Source organism: Tympanuchus pallidicinctus, unplaced genomic scaffold (genome assembly GCF_026119805.1).
Source record: "Tympanuchus pallidicinctus isolate F22 unplaced genomic scaffold, pur_lepc_1.0 scaffold1, whole genome shotgun sequence".
Classification (NCBI taxonomy): domain Eukaryota; kingdom Metazoa; phylum Chordata; class Aves; order Galliformes; family Phasianidae; genus Tympanuchus; species Tympanuchus pallidicinctus.
In genome coordinates this window covers 57,880,738-57,901,815 of record NW_026294618.1, presented here as the reverse complement: position 1 = coordinate 57,901,815, position 21,078 = coordinate 57,880,738, and the positions used below count along the sequence as shown (strand labels likewise).

The following is a 21,078-nucleotide window of genomic DNA, read 5'->3' as shown; positions in this document are numbered from 1 at the left end:
TTTACTTAAATTACTTAAGACTCCTGCATCTACAGCTGCAGGATGAGTACAGCTTCTCTGTCATGCCATCCTCTTCGTGTCCTGCAGTAAGCTCGTATTTCCTTCTCCAAAGCATGTCTACTTGCAGAAAGCAGCTGGAGATGCGTTCCAATTTCTGGCATCTTTGCTGGGAAAGTTCCTGGAAGTCCAAACTGAAGGTTGTGTGACAAAAGTGAGAGCAAGAATCAGTTTAGGATGGTTTCCTAGGGAGAGCCACTTTTGTGACCATCTGTCAATCTCCTCTGTGTGATATCTGACCTTGGTGGCCAGTAGCAACCAAGTTCAATGAAAAGTCTACTGACAGCGTGTTTCTGCACTAAGAAGAGACCTACTCCAAGGTTCCCTTTTAAGGGAGTCTTGCAAGTGTTGGAAATATTTCAACTGATTAAGATGAAGCATTAGTCATGAGAATCTCTATACTTCATTTATCAGAACCGAAACCTCGGTGTTGACCAGCCATGAATAAAACTGTCAGCCACTGTTAACACACTTGATATGGTTGTGTGTGTTTATACGCACGTGCTTTCGGGTAGATGTGTATTATACAGATGTGCGTTCAGGAAAACGTGTAAATTACAACAGTAGTATTAGCTGCTAAAAGATTTGATACTAAAATAAATCAACCAGTCTGCGAAAATCTCCACCAAAAAGACGTGCTTGAATCCAATTAGAACTGTTTCTGCTGTGGACAGTAAAACATCTGCTGCAAGGGGTCACAGAATATGGCTCAGGAGCCATAGGGTGCTCAGGAGAAGCTTTGCGTTGGCTCCCCTGGTGGTTGCCTGTGTCTGTGTGGATGGTGGGGTTTTCTTTCTGCTGTCTACAGTACTGAAGCAGTTTGAGCAGTGCTAGCAAGGATTAACCTGCCTCAGCATGGCTGTGGCTGGCTGGTAGCAGTAGATGGGCAGCAGGAGCTTTGGCTCCCTGGTAGCCTTTGCTGGGCCTTTCAAAGGATCAGGCTGTGCAGCCTGAAGCTGTTTCTTGTAAAAAACAAAACAAAACAAAACAACAACAACAAAAAAAAAACAAGAAACAAAAACAAAAAACAGAAACAAAGCCAGAAAAAGCAGTTTTTTCTGTCAGTTTGCTGTTAACCTCCATCCCTGTTTCTGGATCTAATTTTATGTCTTCATGCCAAGCCAGTAGAGGGAGGAGAGAAGGAAAAAAAAAAAACAAACTGAAAAATCAAGCTGCATTTTTTCAATTTGATTGTTTGCAATGTGTTCAGCTTTCAGCAGTGAGAAGAAGTCTCTTTGTTTGCACTGATTAGAAGCTATTACATGTAAACTACAGGAAGTGACTTCATTTGAACGGTACATTATGTGTATGGATTTTGATAGCAACCAAAACCCCGTGTGGTGTACCAGAAATGTGACATGTACATCTTAGTCTCGAGAATAACCAGAATATATTTTTTTTTACTTAGCTTTCAATCAGTGCTTTGATCTGAAGTCATTTTTAAGTGAATGAACCTATCAAGAGCTTTGATAAACTTGTTAATGTGCAGCATGAAGTTAAATTTGATAAACACACCTGCATACTTTCCCTGCTGTTTTTTTTTTTTCTTTAAGTTTGTGGTAAAGTCCTATAGGACACTTCCCTTTCAAGCATTCAGATAGTGAAGATACTTTTTTAATTCTCTTTGCTGGGAAGGCTGTAAGGTATGGGAGAGCAGAGGTATCCTGCTGCACGTCCTTCTTGATTCCCTGTAGAATCTGCTGTACACAGTCCCTTCACTGAATTTTACAGCGCACCTGGGCTCCTTGAGTCTCCACTTATTTTGCTCCTAGGATGGAAGGAACATGGCAGAAAGCCTTACATGGTTGGTGGAAGGATGGCATTTCTGGGGCTCTTTAAGTTCTTCCTGACAGTGCCAACAGTAGTCACAAGACAGAAACCTTACTGCTTCCATTAGTACTTGACTGTCTTCATGATTACTCTCTTTTAGGAACTAATAGTGAATCATAGTTGCTGTTATCATTTATTTATTCATGTAAGAAATAGTTTTGCTACTCTGAAGAGTTTACATGCTCGAACTCCTGTCTGTTGGGAAAATGTGTGTGTGCTTTGCGTTGCAGTCAGATGGGAGGTAAGCCTCTCTGGGTCCCTTCTCAAGGCTTACTTTCACTGCAACAGGTGTGTGGGACAGGAGGGGATGCCTGGGCTGATTAGTACTGCTGGTGTACCAGCTGGGGGTGGATGCTCCATGCAAGCTGGTTTCCTTCTCATGGGTGGTAGAAGTGATGTGATGAAAATGTTCCTCTGAACACATGTTCTCACCTAAGGGCTGGGCTTACCTGCAGCGCTGGTCCTGGTTACAGGGAGCTGACCTGATCTGCCAGTCTGACTGAAAGCATGGGATGGCAACAAGGCATGGTACTGTTTAATTTCTACTTCCAAATATAGTAACTCAGTTTTTAGGTTTTACATCGTAGTAGAATGAGGTCATGTTACTATAAATGTGCTTAATGTTAAGGATGATTGCCAGGATGTCTGCAAACCACCCATCCATCGTTCTCTTCCCAGAGGAGCATGGGGCCCCATGTAGGCGCTCATGCTCACAGTGCTGCTCATCCCTGCCAAGATCGGGGATCACTGCTGCTCCACTGATTTTCACAAATAAAACAAATTCATGTGTGGGTGAATATGCCCCAGTTTGCAGACTTTACTCAGGTGAGCAGTTGGGATTACAAAGTCAGCCCTGACTGTGGTCAGCCTTGACTTTCCCCTCCCTTCCTGCTCTTTTTTTTTTTGTGCTTAACTAAGCAGCGTTAGCTCTCTCTTAATGGAAGGTGTTCTTGTACAAGGCAGAAGAGACACAAGAGAAAATGAAGTTCGACAACTTTAATGCTGCACTAAGGAGCAGTTATTACAGCTAACGGCTGTCAGTCAGTAGAAAATAGCACAGTCAGTAGAAGTAGCACAGCAAAATATCAGAAGTTAAAGAGGTTAGAATAGAATAATTTTTTTAATATTCTGAATTCTGGAAACTGTAACTGGAGTTCTACTTCAGTATAAGTTGGATGAACTGTTAATCAGTTAAGAGCTTCATCTCCTTTGTAAATGAATGTACTTTGCGCATCGAACTTAGGACATGTAAGACTTCTTTCATAAACGTTTTTTCCAGAAGAAATGTGTGACAGTGGTCCACAGTAATGGCAAAATAACTTGGGATTAATTGTTTGCTAATTGAGTACTTTGAATTTTTGCCAAATAAATAATGTTCTGGAACACGCTTTTCAAGTTTTTCCAGCAATGGATGCCTCAGAACAAATGATAGAGACGGAAAGCCTCACACACTTTTACACAAGAAGAAACAAAACTCAAATACTGCAAATGCAATGTATGGTGAGGGAGAAAATTTCAACAAGATATTTGTGTGATGTCCCTGTACATGAAAGCAGGGCAAGGGTAACGAAGCAGCACAGTTTTACTTTGGGGTAAATTACTGTTGTTTGCTATGCAAATCTTATGATTGTAATTAGACGTGGATTTGGAGTACTGTGTACACTGATCTTTGTTCCCTCTGTGCACGGGAGCTAATTCTAATGCTGCAAAACTGCACAGCAAATTTTGAGCGCTGCTCGGCAGACCAGTCATTTCTTGCAGTGCTTCTTTGCAAGAAACTGGTGTTGTGAAAGGAAAGAGTTACCTCTGTGCTCACAGGGCGTGCAAGAAGTACTGCAGACGCCTTCAGAGACACTGAAGGAGGATTCAGGTACCGTAACATCCCTTAAGAGCAGAGCTTGGAGAAGATGCAGAAAGGTTGCCTGATAGGGATCTGGTTGTTAACAAATGATTTTTTAAAAGTTGTGCTCTACAGCTGATTGGCCAAGGAGCTGGTGGTATGTTGGGGCTCTTGTGGCAGTGATTGCGTTCCTAGTATAGCTATGTATAGCTCTGTTATCTCCACAACCGGACTTCGTGTAACCGCAGCCCATGGCGCTGTGCCCACGCTAATGAGATCTCCCCTGAGGCCGGGCTTGTGTCTGTGGGGGTGGCACTGCCCAGGGATCGGGCCACTGCTTTGGAAACCTGTGTTTGTTAACTGTGCTGGAGTCCAGCCTGGCTGCCGCTACCTGCAGGAGTGCGGCCCCGTGAAGGGCTGATGGCCCTGCGGTTGTCCTGAGGGAAAGGAGAACGGGCCAGTCTGTAGTCTGCAGGATTGCCAAGGAGAGCTGTCACTTGGATTGAGGGAAGCACCTCTGCGCTGAGAATGGCTCAGGTATGGCAGTCAGCCTGCTGTGGTCAGCTGGCGGGTGGAAGTGTGTCCTGTGGGCACTGAGGCTTCTGGCAGCCTCCTGACAGCCAGGCAGAAACCAGCCGTGCTGCATGCAGTAGAATAATACTGTGCTGGTGATGGGATCTGCTAGCTTGTGTGGTTGAATCTGCAGGTAGATAAAGTGTTGCTTGGAACTCTGTAAAATTCTTTACAGGCAAAGAATGAATGAATATCCTGTAGGGGATCATTGTTGCTCTGAAGGTGAAGTAATGATCTGCTTTTTACAGCTTGTGGTTCCTGTGAATGCTTCATTTATTTTTGTTGCCTATAGATTAAAGGAGCAACAAAGCAGAGGCATGGAGGCGGTTTTATGATTTCCTTGCATGCTTGTGCATATCACATATTGTTGTAAGCATGACATGGAATCCATTAGTCTTATTTGTATAAATGTAAGTTAAGGGAGCAGAGAGACTGTAAAAGCATCAGGCAGTATACTAATATTCCTAACAAAAAGCAGAAATACCTTCTTTAGTGTTGCAGACTAGTGCCACTGGTGAAGCTGTAACGTTTGCATTTCTTGCCCTGTAATTTAGCATTGAATTATGAAGGATTGTGAGTTGGTCTGAAATTATCTTCAAGGAAGAATGTAACAAGATGATTTTGTGCTGCTAGTTTTGGGGGAAGAAATTGCAAAGACCCCCCTACTTCCCAGGGGATTACCTAACGCTGTGGATACTCTCAGCAGTTACCATATTTACAGTGGCCCGGTCTTGCGCTTCTGGTATACCCAGCAATTTTCAGCATGGAGTATGCATTCAGAGTCAGGGTACCAGGTGCATCAATGTGACATCAGAAACAACATGAAGTAAATGCTGTTTCAGGACTGGAACTATAGTTGAACCGCTAGATCAAATAGCAGTCTTCATATCCCACATCAGGAAATGCAGATGATCCTAGAGCAAACATTGGGTAGGTCAGGGTGTTTCATGATGCTGCAGTGAGACTTCAGGCCAGAGTCTGCAGCAAGATGCTTAACAAGTGCATGTATCAAGAGATACCAGGCTGCCAGAGTGCCAGCTGAAGTGGGTGGGAAAGCCAATTAGCTTAGAGTTATGTCCTAAATGAGAGCTGCTTCCAGCTCTGGCAGCTGGTTTGTCACATTCTCCAGGCCAGCACCTCAGTTTTGGCCAGAAACCTTTCTCTCAGCTATTTATTTGTGCTAGCATTATTTTCAGTTTCAAGGAGCATCCTAGCATCCTCCATGTATGTTATAAAGTTCGATTTGAGGATCATAGAATCACCAAAGTTGGAAATGACCCACAAGATCATCCAGTCTAACCGTCTGTCTATCGCCAGTAGTTCTCACTAAAGAGCAACACAATGTCTAAACCTTCCTTGAACACCTCCAGGGCTGGTGATTCCACCACCTCCCTGGGCAGAGAGCGTTATATTTTTATTATTTTGAAACCTAATCTTCCCCCAGTGTGAATGGAGGCCCGCTGGCAGGTCACCACTGTGCTTGTGGGGGCACCTGGAGGTGGTGGAAAGCACACGGATCAGGAGCAGAGATGTCACCATCAGTTGCTGGGGCTGTACCAGCTGGCTTTCACAAGTTAACAGCCAAACTGCCTTCCATGAGCTCATATTGCGGTCACACCGCTGTCTCTGTGAGTATCTGATGGCAGATCTTTCCAATCAGGCCACCTTGCTTGGAAAATTCAAACCAAATCAGCTGCTCGTGCAGCAGTGGGATTTAACTGACAGAACAGCAGTGGTAATGTTGCAGGCTGGTTCAGGGGAGGCCCGTTGCGCCCGTTTTCCATGCTTTCTCCTCCTGGCCTGCCCGCTGCCTGCCCCAGGTTCTCTGCAGCAGCACTGCCCCAGGAGGGCTGCAAGGTTTGCTCAGGAGCTGGGCTGTGATGAATCACAGTGGCATGGCATGGAGTGATAAGGTCGTGTACTTTACGATTAGATACATCCTCCCTCTAACAGCAGCTCTTTGTCTCCCTTTTGCTTTTGGTAATGTTTTTCAGCTGTTTGCATAGAACAACTCTCCAAGCAGGAGCTGCACAACTTGAAACAAAGTCGCTATTATTCTAGGTAAGCCCAGGAAGCTGGTAGAGGACCCCTAATAATTTTGTTGCCCTCAGAAGACATAGATTGTTGGTAATCTATTTAAAAGCCTATTAAGTTAAACCACTCTGAAAATATTTCTTTTCTTGCAGCCTAGCTGTGAAGGACCTTCAGATACATAAAACAGTGTGTAACAAGAAAAATCTGTCTTGCAGCTGTATTTAGGGTTTTTTTGGGTGTGCATTTTCAGTGATGCTTGTAGAGTGGCATGTTCTTATGTTCTTTATCTGTAGCTCTAACAGAAGAAAAAAAAAGTAGATTTCAGCTGTTTGTAGTGAAGGCATGCGGTCTGGGAGCCATGAAAAAATAAAACTATTATGTGATCCCCAAAATACTGAAGAATATGGACTACTGCTGTGTTTTTTAACTTGACAAATAAACAGGTCTACCTTCTCATTTACAGCTGATGGAAAGCCCAGAAAACTCAGTAGGAGCACTTGGGAGTTATTTGGGGACATTTTGGACTAGACTTGTAAGGCACGTAATTTAATCTAGTGCCTACTTTAGTTAACAAATGGAAACCTTTTGAAGCTATGCTGAATACTGTATTTGTGACACTACTATCCTTTCTCAAGGATTGTCCCCAGTGTCTCTCCAGATGTTGTCTATGAGCCCTTATGCTTCTTTCTTTGGCTTCTAGCTTCAGCCTGGCCTGAAGACTCATCTCACCAGCCCCAGTTTTTGCTACAGCTTTCCTCAGCTCCCTCAAACTCTTTTGGGTGTTCTGACTTCATTCTTCCTTTCCTTACTGTCACTTAGTTGAATAAACTTGCTCAAAAGAATTTTCAGAAGTAAAACAAAGTAAGGTAGTCATGGGTGATTTGTTGGTTCACTGCTTTTGTTTCTGCTGTCTACAAAAAGGTTTTGTGCACTGTTTTTCCCATCACTCTGTGTAACTCCAGCGCTTGGATGTCTTCTGTTGAAGAGGATCATTGCCACATTTTGTCACTGCTCAGTACGAGTTTCCCTGGCAACCAGCCTGAGCTACGCTGAACCAAAAATACCTTAATGTGCTGGGAGAATGTCAGTATTTGCAGACGTCTTTCTCATTAGTGACTTCTGTGGATGGTTCATGTATTCTGCAAATGTGATTACTGTGAAACTATGCCTGGGAAATGTGGCGTGCCTCTTGGCTTTCCATAGACAGCACAGTCTGGGAATGCTGCCTTCAGTGGTTGTCAACTGAGTTGTGGCTGTAACACCTACTGTACTCATTTTTCATGATACACTAAGGGTCTCATCTTTTACTCAGCATGGCCTGTGCAAGATCACAAAGAAACCGTGATCTTTCCTGGGCTTCTTGTATCTCTGCAAGTTACCTTGATTATTACTAGCAACCTCGCCATTCTCATCTATATATAAATGCATATACCTTGATTTAAAGGTGCACATACTCTGAGCTTCAGTTTTGCTGCCATCCTAGTCTCCACAGTCACTGTTGACAACATTTCCCAATGAGCTGTGTATAAATCTTTGGAGGTCAGGATTTGCCAGTGCACACAGGTGGGAATACACAAACTGGAGGTCTTATTTCAAACCTTCCTATTTCATTTTCGGCTTTCAGATAGTCCTTTCTGTACCTACCGTGGAAAAGTGCTGTAAATAAAAACATTGATAATCTAAGGTGTGTTCTCAAGCAAGACAATTACTAGAGACTAAATTGGAGAGAAATACTGCATTTTTAGTTATGAGTTCTCTTTTCTGGATTTGTAGGGTGTGAGGATTGCGGTAAAAGCCTTATAGGAGAATGCAAACTTCATGGACCACTCATCAGGGCTAAAGACAGGGTTATTCCTAGCCGAGCCCGTCTCACCCTACCTCACTACCTTACTTTGCGAGTGTTGGAGCTGCGAGCTGGAAACCAGCAGAGTAAGTATTGTAGCTTTTTTTCCCACATGTCATAAAGAGAAAGCCAGTAATACTAACACTGGCCCCTTTTTATGCATTACTTAAGACATAATCTTCAGGTATTACCTGTATGAAGCTGAGTGTAACTAAACCTCAAATTCAGCTACTGTTATTTATGACTGATTTCTAGTCCCTTCAGTGCAGGCTGATGTTTGGATATCTTCTGGAGCTGATGTGACATTTAATAGGAAGCTATCTGTTAGCTCATTTGAGTTTATACAAGTACAATGAATGTTAAATCTGTAATAGTAAAAGCCATACGCTATTGCATATCTTTTTCCCAAGCCATGCAAAGAAACAAGAAAGTGTATTCAATGAAAGACAATAAGCAAAATGGTAAGTAACATCTTTCATCCAGCATGCAAACTCAAAAGAATATAGGGTGTTAAATCACTTCTTGCAGCATCTTCAACTCACATTATAAAAAGTTTGAATGCTCAAGCTTGAGCAAATGAACTACATGCTCAGTGTGCTGTGTAAAATTAGCTCTGCCTAGATGACATTTCAGAAAGGGAATAGCAAGATGCCTGTTACACTGCACCATTGGTTATAGGTAGGAGGTAACGAGATGAGTAAGACAGGTAATTTTGTTTTTTTTGTAGACCTTCTCTAATATCAGGAGATGACAACTTTCTCAAGTATGCCTATAAGCATAGTGCTGTGATAACATCTTGTACACTGAAGACAGTCAGCCCATTTGAACATTGCATGTTAATGTCCTTTTGTGGATTTTAAGCACTTTTGTTGGTTGTATTCAATGGAAGTTCCATTTTTACAAAGCCTCTTATAGACTTGGATCCTCTTCAGACTCTTAACACTTTGAACGGTTTATCTGGTATATTTATCTTGAAGAAGAATTAATGCATTCAGGACTACTATGTTTAAATCCATTTTCTTAACTGTAACTATACAAGAAATAGTTCATTGTGTCTGCATTAATATTAGTCTGGTCTTTTTTATTTACAGTCCTTGGAGTATTTGCAAAGAAAGTAATACAGAAGAGAACACAGTTTGGTCCTTACGTTGGTCAGCTGTCTACAAAATTGACCTGCTATGATGAGAGTAGGCTAGTTCTGCAGGTAAAAACCCTGTGCCTTACCATGAAGTGTGTATGTGTATTTTAACATTTCATATGGAAAACTTGCCTTCTGATCTAGTTAATTAATCGTACTTCTGATCTCTATGTGTGAATTTAAGTCATATTATTGGATTGCACAGCATAGCCTGAAGTAACAAGATCTTCTTGTATGCTGAGTTTAGTTTCCTGCTTTCTAGCTGTATCACTTCTGGGGTGATTTATCTATTCATCTAACTGTTCTTGATAAATTTTTCATGGAGTATAACTATTTGATGTATCCAGGGATAGTACTGTCTTCCCTAGTAGGGCTGTATTCACTTAGTTTGTTCAGCCCAGAGCTGAGGAGTCTGAGAGGAGGCCTCATGGCAGCCTACAGCTCTTCATAAGGAGAGAGTGGGGGCAGCACTGAGATCTGTTCTCTAGCGGCAGTGACAGGACCTGAGAGAATGGCATGGAGCTGAGTCAGGGGAGGGTCAGATTGGATGTGAGGAAAAGACTCTTCACCTGAGGGTGATGGGCATGGCACATTCTCCCCAAGGCCGTGGGCACAGCCCCAAGCTGCCAGAGTTCAAGAAGCCTTTGGACAATGCTAGGGTATGAATTTTGGGTGGTCCTGTGTGGAGCCAGGGGTTGCACTCTATGATCCTTGTGAGACCCTTCCAACAAGGGATACTCCGTGATTCTATGAATTAGAACAAAAGAATTTGTACTTTACACCATTTTATTGGGAGGGTCATGTGTGTGCACTGGCTTAGCAGTAGTGGCAGAAATATGCACTAGGACACCTGCTTAGTAGGAAGGAACAGTGCAAGAATAAGGAAGCATTCCTTAATTATGTGATTGTGCATAAACTTTGACAGGCAGTGTAATAATTCAGTTTATTTGGTCAGCTTCTTATTGTTAAAGCAGTTACTATCCCTTGCTGCATAAGCATGTGCTATTTATCCGATCTGGACCATTTACACCATTGTTTGTAATTTTTCCATGCACATGATGGCCTCTGTAAAGACCAGCCTAGCTTAAGTGTATCTTCATGAACATTTTTTCCCTTATAAGCTTCTTGGGAGTGATGGCTGATCATACTCGTCTTATCCTAGCACTCACCTGCACAGGTGTCTCTGTCACACAGCACATCTACATTCCAGCCACAGCCTCTGTCAGAACTCTGTGGCAAGTCTTGGTTCTTCCAAGACTCGTCATTTAACATCAGGCCCTCTCACCTTCCAAGAGAGAGGGTCCTGTTATTTGCTGTATGTCTTCATTTGAGTTTTCTTCCTCAGAAGCTTGGGGCTGGAATACAGGCTGCTTTGGAGAAAGGCATACATACAGATACTTCTGCAGTTTCATTTGAGAATGAAAATTGTAGGTCCGTGATTGCTGTACACTTCATTTGCTTACGAAAGCCATATGAATGGTCTGCCAGGAAGGTAACACTGTCCTTCTGTGGGATTTTCATAGCATGATGACACCAGAGAGCATTAGTTTCTTCTGTCCCTGTGCAACACTTCAATTCTTACAAATGCAGAGAAGGTAAGGTACATATCCAGCAAGTTTGCGAGCATGGATGAACTAAGCACCCAGTTCCTTCCTCTCCACCAAGCCATTGCAAACCGCACCCTATGCTCTATCGGTCAGCCCAGTTTGCTTCAAAGTGTACTGTGATAAGCACAGTTCTGATTGATGAATAGAGCATTTCTTCACAAGAAGAGACTGGACTCTGACTTTTCCTACATGGCAGCAGCAGTTGCCTTGGCATTTCTCTTAGCAGCATTCTGAATGTGATTAAAGTGGGACTTGTCCAGCAGGCAGGTGTTTCCATTGGAAAAATGACAAAGTTGGGTAAAACAGTCCTCAGAAGCAGTGGAGATAAAACTTGTTTTGCAATTAATGTTTAGCTTAAGTGATTATTGGAACCAATACATGCAGTGCTGGCATCTGTTGTGCAGCTTCAAATATCTACATTCAGTGTAGTGGAAAAGCAACTGTCCTGTATGAGGTTGGGGCTGTTTACTCATAGAGACATTCCCTTGAAATGGAATCTAGGAAGAATGAAGTAAAGCAAAATGAATGAGGTCTTTCTGGCACGATTGTTCATTTGTATTTAATTTTACATTTTTAAAAACGAGATGACTGTTAAAAAGTCTCTTTGGAATTATTACACAACTTGTGTGATTGTTCCATGCAAACCAGCGTTAATGCAGCATTGAAGTTTGAGATTATCAGCTACTCAGGAAGTACATTAAGGCACGAAGCTTATCTTCTTACCTGCTTGCACTTAGTTCTTGTTCCTATAATACTATCTTCATATAACATAAAAAATGAGAAATATAAACTGGAAATACATACAAAGGCCTTACAGCTATTTTACTAGTTGCGTGCCTCAGAAGATACTCATTCTTCACTTTCTTTTGCACTTGGTGTTCTCTAAGAGTGATCTATTTTGAAACAAACATGATTTCAAAGAATTTATCACCACAAGAAGGTAAATAATTGGTAGCCCTGATTCCAAATTTAAAAAAAAATTAGTAAGTCTCTGTACAGGACTTAGTTTTTACCATGTTATTTCTCCAACCCACCCCCTTTGTTTCAGGTATTGAAAGATGGAGGGAAGTACTTTCTGGACACTCCCAATGAAGACTGTGGAAACTGGATGATGTTTGTCCGGCTAGCCCGGAACCAAGAAGAACAGACCCTTGTGGCTTATCAGCACTGTGGAGAAGTCTACTTTACAACTGTTAAGGTAGTTAAACCCACACTGCTTCACCTGTCATTCAAATGGCAATTTATCGACAAAGATTCTGAAAGACCAACCCGTTTACAGATGAAAGATTGATTGTATTCAGGCAACTGGTGCTTTCGTACACACCGCCTTTTATATCACTTAATCCATAGTAAAGCAAGCAGTGTATGGAGTTTTCCAGTGAAAGGTAATGTGTACATATGCTGTGGGTATTGAAGAAACTGAGCAGAGAAATGCAGAAATATCATTCGTGGTGGCAGTGTTTAAACAAGAACACTGCAAAGTGTTACCATTCCAGTTTGAAATTGGCACGTTGGGAGATTGTCCTGCAGGATTACCTTCGAGAGTACTTCTTCCTGGAAAGCACTTTTCTTTATTGCACTTTTGGGCACAGGTTGTGTTCTGAGCACATTAGAGGATTCTGAGCAGCTTCTTCAAGTATTGTTTTCTACTCTGATTAAATTTGAAGACTTAACTGCAGAACTTACAATACTATAATGTTGCCATGAAACAATCAATTTATACTAGGGATTTTGGACTGTGCCTCTGTCTTAGGAGAGAAAATAGAGAACTCTGTATTTGTAAATTACTCAGGAATATTTACACATTGGAACAGGTTGTAGATGCACTGTCCCTGAAGGCACTGAAGGCCAGGTTGAATGTGGCTCTGGGCATCTTGGTCTGGTGGTTGACGATCCTGCACAAAGCAGGGGGGGTTGAAACTAGATGATATTGTGGTCCTTTTCAACCCAGGCCATTCTATGATTCTGTGATGATTCTATGAATACGTGGTCTTCTTGGTTTTTACTGTTTTGGACACCTTATCAGACTTTTTTTTGTTTTTAAATCAGAACTTAACTCTTACATGCCTAGGAAACTGAAGTCTTCGTGTTGAACATTCCCTTTTTTTCTCCCCCTTTTTTATTCTAAGTAAATGCCTGCATAGCACTGTGAGTAACATAGGAATAAGAAAATACTAGTCATACTTACCACACAGTGATGGTGTGAGAATAAATTAGTGGTGATAACACTTTGCATCCTCAAAGTCTTTTATAACACAGTTTGTCTTTGGATGAATAGTAAAGCAATTAAAAAAATCAAAATATAGCAGTATATCCCAATCTGTGACGATGTTTAGGCTGTTTGGAATTCTGACTCAGTCAATACGATTTTAAATATATGTTGTATGTGTAGAACTGAGAGCATTAATAATACTCTATTTGGAAAGCATGAACAAATGTTTTTTCTAAGCAGCATATTTATGAAACTGATGACTTAAAATTTCCAGTAGAATTTAAATACTGTATTGACACAGCTCACTGCTTTCAATAGAATTGCTCGTGAGCATTAATGGAGAGTTGCATCCTTCTCGTTATTAAAATGAAGAGTATCTTGGGATGAGTAATGTGCTTTGGAACCCCTACTATGCACTGTGGGGAGTTAGCCTGTTTTTCTCACTCCTAAGTCCTGGTGCCATTCATAGTACTGTGACATCCTGCAGATTTTGTCCAGGTCAATAAGGTAAAATAGCCTTCTGCTACACTGAGGCACACCCTGCTGGTCACACTGTGAGGCTGCCTTAGGGCTGGTTATGAGGATTTTTTCTCAAGAGAGTTTGAATATCTGATGAGAGTGGAAGTATTGGCTCCATTGTTTTTACAGAAAGCTGGAATATCACTTTAGAGTAAAGGCAGAAGATTTTTAGTGACTTGAAATTATGGCTACAAAAGCATACATATATGGATGGATACATGTATACATTTCTCCATCTAGAGCACATGCAGGAGCTCAGTGCATGATTGGTCTCCTAAATGATGTTTCTGCCTCTCATCCTTTGCAAAGTGGAAAATTCACTGTGTACCATTTCTGTTTAGGTCAGGTGTTATTGGAACATACAGCTGACCATGCTGGTTGTAGTAAGCAAGCATGTTTGTGCTTCAGAAGTTCAGGTTTTGGACATTATACATACAAGTATCCGCCACCTTCTAGCGTTCACAGTCTAACTTATCTTTCACCTACAATGCTCATGCAGTGTTGATGTTATAAGTGCATTTTAAGATGTGATATCATGGAACAAGACTCAGCTGCCGTCTTTCCAGGCTAGTTTGTTCTTTCTAGTGGCATAAATGTAGTTTAGTTGAAACAAAACAACAGGTACAATGCAGTTTGGCTGTGCATCTTTTGAAAGGATGTTAGTTTTGTTTACAGATGAATAAAGTGGCTTACAATGCCAAGAAGTCATATAGTTACTTCTCTCCTTTCCTTCTAGATATGTAATAAATCTTGAGCCAATTAATCTAATCACTCATCTTTCTTTTTCTGTCTGCTGCTGTATTGACTGAACGTACTTTATGATGAGGTAGTAGTTCAGTTCAAGATTTGCTGTATGCATGACTGGATGGAAGACTGCAGATTATGGACTTCCTTAATCCTGTGTAGGAAGGCTTCAGTGAAAGGAGGGCAGGGGGTACCATATAGCTCGTGCATTGAATCATTAAGGTTGGAAAAGGCCTCTAAGCTCATCCAGTCCAGTCAGCCTATTGCCACCATTCATATTGAGCCTCACCCATTAGAGCCAGTGCATGTAAATATGCAAGTTTGATTTGAAGTCCACACATTAATCACTCTGAATCTGTGCATCCAAGAGGTGTTCAACCTGTTACACATTCATTATGCAATTTTCCCTATACCCTGTAGTTAGGTGTCACGTTCAGTGGGCTTTAGGAACATCAAGGATATTTCTTGGACAGACTGCTGGACATCTGGACATCACAGGCAAATAAATCTCGCTGAAGTTGGGAGGGCTGAGGCATCTGTCCTACTATGATCCCCCAAAATCTCTGTACATACAGGTCTGCTTTTAGAAACTCTAAAGATTCAAACCTTTCAGAGTGGATAATAATGCTCAGAAAGTGTTTGTTTGAATCTTGAAACTAAGTTACCAGTAATTTAAATAGATTCAAAGAATGCAACATGAGTAATGATAACAAATTGCATCCCCCTCCCTCCAGTCTTCAACATAGTATTATTTGATGTAGGTAAACAGGCATAAGTAAATGTGAACTATTTTCTTCCATTCACAGCCAATTGAGCCCCACACGGAATTGAAAGTATGGTACGCTGCCGATTATGCCAAATTTATGGAAACTTCTGCAGTCTTCATTAAAGAAGAATCTGATGTCAGTCCTTTGCCTGTAGTAGCAGTAAGTACCCCTAATCTACATTGAGGCTGTCACCATGTAGTAAATTGTGGCTTTTTACATGCTCCGTGTGGTAATGCTAGAGCAAGTCACAGAATAGTTGGCTAACGCAAAGCCAGGAGCAATTTTAAAGGAACAACTATCCATAGTAAGGCTGCTCTTTATATCCCGTGTTTGTAATCTAGTGATGACATCAGACATATCCAGAAGTAGTGATTCCATGGGGTGTGCTGGAAAGACTTATTTAAGTTTGTGATTGTTTCTTAGGTAGCCAAGCCTTAGATGTCTGTCTAGCCTTAGATGTATCTCAGCAATTCCCATTTGTTATGCCATGACCAGTTGGTCAGATAATGCACTGATTGCTTCAGTCTTTCCTGTGTAATAACCCTTCAGTTCGCCTTTCTCTTTGTATGATAGTAAGAATTCTTAAAAAGACAGGACAAAGGTTTCTGAATACTGAAAATGTAACTGTGAAGACTGATATCTAAGCTAGAAGGAAATGTTAAACAGAGAATACAGTTGAACTTGGAATTCACAGGTGCTCCAGGTGCTCCCTATTGCTTCATTTGCACAGAGGATTTTAGAGCATAGTCCAGAAAGAAGGCATAGCATAAAATACAGAAGAGGAGGAGTAGGGCTCTTTGTCTCTGAATAAAGACAGAGTAGACATGGCTTCACTATGTTCTCCAAAGCAAGCGAAGGACAAGGGAAAATAATGTCACTTTGTGAGAAGTAATGTACAAACAGCTGAGGATATTGAGGGCTATACATCTGGAAATACATTTTGTTAATACATTTTGTCAGGAACTGGTGGTTGTTTTGGGCTTGGTTTTTTTGCACAGTTTTTCATTTGAATGTTTTAAATGTCTATATTTAAAATATGTTCAATTGAATCCAGTAGAGTTTTTATTTTCACAGAAATAATTCCAAATAATACAATGCTTACAAAAAGAAAACCAAACAAACACAAAAAACCGAAAAACTTGAATGTCTTTAAGGATAGGCTTGATATCCCCAAAACTAAATTATTCCATTTTGAATTAGTAAAGTCTGATGTCCAGCATGAAGCAAAGTGAAAAAGTCTCTCCTGGAGGCATTGACTACTGCCTTCTTGTAAAGGGGTGTGGAGTCAGCCAAAAATAGAGGGAAATCCTGTATGGTAAACTACATTTGTGTGCAGAAGCCTACCCAATTAGGCAGGCCCTAGTTCTGTGATTTTTGTACAGTTGCAATAGCAGATAAATGATGTCAATCCAAGGTTAAAGTACAATTCTCAACTGCTTTTATAAGTAATTCCATAATAAGAACAAATAGACTTTGAAATTCAGTACACAGAGATGAGCAAAGGTGAAGGACTCAGTACTGCTACAGTAAATGCTAAACACAAATGTGGAAATCGGTATTTAGTCAATCATTTTTTATTTTTTTTTTCCTCTTCTGGTTTTTAGACTCCTAGAGAGAATCCGTTTCCTGCTGAACAGCAGTATTGTAGTACGCTGAAGTAAATATGACCAAGGACAACAGGTCCTGAAAAAACCCAGAGATGATGTAGTGTCAGTGAGAATATGACCTTTCCTTAGAATGCCTAATAAGAAAGACCTGCTTCTGTTCTCGTTGCAGAAAGAGCCTGTAGACCCTTGGATATGCTCCAGCTGTAGAAGTACTTTTGCAACTTTTGCTCTGCTGGAATCTCACCAGTGCATCAATAAAGACCGAGTCCTTACCACCAGGCTCAGACCACCAAATAAATTAGGATCCTTAAAAGCAAAAAACAAATTCAAAGGGAAACTGAGAGGATCGGCATTAGGCAAAAGCATTGCTCAGTGCTATGGGACCATTTCCTGTTCCTCTGCTGCGAAGCTTAGCTGTGCCAGCTCAGGAAACACTTGTGATGCTCTTGTGAGGTTTATACCTAAATGGAGAAATGGCCGGTCTTCACTGTTGAAGGGAAGAGAAGTGAAGCAGACAGACAGTTACCCTTGCCGACTCTGTGGGAAGATATTTGATTCCATTGAAAAGCTCACAGTCCACACTTACGTGCATAAAGCGGAGCGCCCCTACAAGTGTTCACAGCACGGATGCACAAAAGCCTTCATTTCCAAATATAAACTGCTCAGGTACAGCTCTGAAGGCACTCCTTTTCTTGTGTGGGAAGGACATCCTTTTCTTCTTCAGTGTCCTTGTGACAGTTAATCCCCAAGTTCAGTTTTCATATTCCCGTGTTTGCAATAATTGAGGAAACTAGTCTCCCTCAATTGCTATTCAGAAAGAACCTACTGTGCGCTTTATGATTAACACACTCCTCTAAAAAACAAAAAAGTTAGGCTTTTACTAATAATCTGAGAACTTGTGAGAATGCCTTCCTTCAAGAGGGCCAGTGTTTTCAGGTCTTGAAGCTGCACTGTGTACTTGAGTAAATGTAAATGCTGATTACACTTTTCTTCTGTTGTAGGCACTCAGCCACTCATTCTCCACAAAAATCTCACCAGTGTGGCTACTGTGAAAAGACATTTCATAGGAAAGACCATCTGAAGAATCACCTTCAGACTCATGACCCAAACAAGATGGCTTTCAAGTGTGAAGAGTGTGGCAAGAAGTACAACACCAAGCTAGGTTATAAGAGACACTTGGCTCTTCATTCAGCCACCAGTGGAGACCTTACCTGTAGGGTATGTGCTCAGGAGTTTGGTGGCACTGAAGTTTTGCTGGAACACCTCAAAAGTCATGCAGGGAAACCAACTGGCAACACCAAGGAAAAGAAACACAAGTGTGACCATTGTGAGCGTCACTTCTATACCCGTAAAGATGTGCGGCGCCACATGGTGGTTCACACAGGTTGCAAAGACTTTCTGTGCCAGTTTTGTGCCCAAAGGTTTGGGCGGAAGGACCACTTGACTCGCCATACAAGGAAGACTCATCCACAAGAACTGCTCAAGAGCAGGTTGCAGAACGGTGACTCTGTAGGTCTCCTTGACCAGCTTTTTCCATTCAGACTGAAGGAAGATGCCAGCATATTGTCCCCTTTTCCTGAAAGGGTCTCAGTGCAGAATGGAATTTTGAATAATTCAGAACCAAAGGAATATAACTGTTCACATCTTCATCCCCAGACAAGCTTACAAACTGCTCTTCCTATTGAACCTTCTCCTCTTTTGCAAAGAATGGGCTGTGCAGATAGCCTTGCAGCTGTCCCTCCCACACCATGCTCAACAGCCATCCCTGCCAACCTGAACCTTCATCAGTCTAATAAATATGACCTTACCTCTACCTCATTTGCAGCAGGCTCCCTCAAGAATCTTCCTATCAAAGTGGATGTTAAAGGTTACAACGTCCATCTTCTAGAGGACCTGCCACTACCAGAACCTCAATCTCTCCACAAAATCAGTCTGGAAGAAACTTCCTCAGGGCCTATAGGTGATACTAACAAATACCCAGTGCACAAGGAGACAGAGACAGCAGCTGAAACTACCAGCATGCCTTTCATGGATCTCACTCATGTGATGAGTTTCTGGCAACTCCCACAAGGTGACAACCAGAGCACTACTGGGGATATCGCAATGGCATTTGGTCCAGAGGAACCATCACAGAGGCTGAACGGCCTCAGCCAACAGCAAGGTCTACAGCTAGCAACTGGTGGCATGGCCATAAACCAGCTGCATCATCTTCCTCGCTCTTTTCCATCCACTACAAATTCTGTAACGTTGCCTCATTTTCATCATGCCTTCAAATAACTATGCTTTTTTTTTCTTAAAAAAAAAAAGACTGTGCTTCTTACTTAAATCTGTTAGGAAGGGTATTTTTTGTTTTTCTTCTTTTCTGTTTCAAGAAAAACTGTCCCAATTTTTTTTTTTTTTTTTTTTTAAAGCATGTTATGGACATGGTAGTTCAATTCAGAATGTTAATAAACAAGAAGCTCTATTTTTCATACTATTATTAATTTTTAGCATATGACAATAGTAGGACTAACATACTTCTTTCAGTACCCTTGATATTCTTGTTTCTTACCTTTTAAACAAACAGCTTAATGTCTTCAGCAATAGCAAAGCCTCGTAATAGGCACAATGAAACTATGGCTGCCACAATAGGAGAAATAGGGTTAGGGTAAATGGGAAGGAGGAGGAAAGAACAGAAGAATAATTTTAATGAGCCAAAAATCACAGGAAATGTAAACTTAAGGTGAATAATTTATCAGTGTGATACAGATTTCTTCTAAGCATTTACTTAATTACCAAATTTTATGAATCTTTAAATCAAAATGATTCCAAGAATAAATCTTATCTTCTAGTTCCACTCTTTTAAAACAAAGAAAATCACTGTTGTGATTACACCTAAGTAGACTTCTTTATTTTCTCCTAAAGTGCACTTTGGCTTTGTGCATCTCCTGCATTTTTCCCAGGGCTGGAAATAACTACCACTGCTGCATGGTTACACCAAAGCAGATGTCTTCTATAGATGTAGTTTTCAGAACGGGAGATGAATTGTCCTAAAGATTGGAGATTGCACAGGGGAGCCTCCAGCCAAGGTCTGCCTTCAGTGAGGCTGTGGTAGGTCCCCATGCAGAAGAGCTTGTGGTGGTTACCTCAGGATGGGCCTCTTCAAAACAATGGGTTGTGAACCTGTCTCAAAATGGCATAGGAAATCAGCAAGTGTGATAATGGTTAGATGATCTTCATCCTGTGCTTTTTGCTGAGTGGTATTTTGGTAGTTTCACCCAAATCAGAACCAGAACTTACGTTTGCTTCCTATAGTAAACTGCTGTATGTTTCCAGCTGATGTAGGTGTTACAGCCCTGTCCCACGACCAACTAGCAGAAATTGCAAAAAAATCAAATCTCCTAGTAGATAACATTTAAACAAACAAACAACTTCAGGATTTACTTGCTGCCTTGCATAACCCATTCTTAAAAAAAAAACAGAACACCATTTTAGCATATCATGCCATTACCAGTGGGTTCTGTCACAGCTGAAACAGATGCAGAGTTTCTGAATCAGAATATGCAATCTCTTCTACTAAATTCACTTAGAATTAATAGTACCTAATGATAATTACAGATACACCATGAAGCAAGCTTGTTCTCTTCTCCCTTGGTAATCACAGAACTATTTCCAGGCAACTTCAAATAAAAGACAATATTTGTGAATCACTGATTGCTGTTTCGCTGTTAATGAACTGTAATTATGTGAATATTTTTACAAGTTCATCATTATTTGGATTAAGGGAAGGTGGGATTATTGGGCTTTGTGCAGAAATATGTTCTTCAGATACACTGGAGAAGTTTTCTTATTTTTAAAAGTCTTGGCATAGGGCAAAACAAAATAAATTCTAAGATCATCATAGCAGGGATAGCAGTAGGAAGAATAGGTTCAAGTCCAGTTAGCAGTTGTTCAAATTACAGTTTAGTGAAGAGTGAAAAGGTTGGAAACAGTGTTACATGCACATTTTACAGCTCGTAATTCTGCTCAGACTTGGAAAGGTACGCGTGTACCTGTTTACTGCATTGCTTTCCTTGTTCGTGCAAATTGCATTCACGTGGCTGCATTCAAGCTTATGCACTTGTAAACAAAAAAAAAGAAACAACCCCAGACGACACATTCATGTACATGCCTGATCATATATGATTAGCAGACGCTTTGGATTGTGCTTTTCTAAGAGGTTTGATACGTTATGAAATACTCGTCTTTGAATTAAAATAAGACGTTAAGAAGGAAACGCTGCAGTGTTTCTCAACAGCCACACTGTGAGCTACTTGCTGCAATGGGAG

The 21,078-nt window shown here is 41.2% G+C and overlaps 1 protein-coding gene across 2 annotated transcripts in view; it reads left to right on the top strand.

The window, feature by feature from the left end:
* PLAGL1 (PLAG1 like zinc finger 1) overlaps positions 1 to 20,457 on the top strand; it is a 43,725-nt gene extending 23,268 nt beyond the window's left edge. The window contains exons 1-7 of one of the 2 annotated variants that reach the window (XM_052679348.1): positions 3,590 to 3,757; positions 8,108 to 8,263; positions 9,269 to 9,381; positions 11,971 to 12,120; positions 15,204 to 15,323; positions 16,941 to 17,437; positions 17,773 to 20,457. In XM_052679348.1, coding sequence (XP_052535308.1) covers positions 12,031 to 12,120; positions 15,204 to 15,323; positions 16,941 to 17,437; positions 17,773 to 19,048 — 1,983 coding nt within the window. In that variant the 5' untranslated portion in view covers positions 3,590 to 3,757; positions 8,108 to 8,263; positions 9,269 to 9,381; positions 11,971 to 12,030 and the 3' untranslated portion in view covers positions 19,049 to 20,457. Of the gene's footprint in view, positions 1 to 3,589; positions 3,758 to 8,107; positions 8,264 to 9,268; positions 9,382 to 11,970; positions 12,121 to 15,203; positions 15,324 to 16,940; positions 17,438 to 17,772 lie in introns of those variants that run through there. The other variant, XM_052679340.1, reaches the window with a different exon arrangement.
* The last annotated feature ends 621 nt before the right edge of the window (positions 20,458 to 21,078 follow it).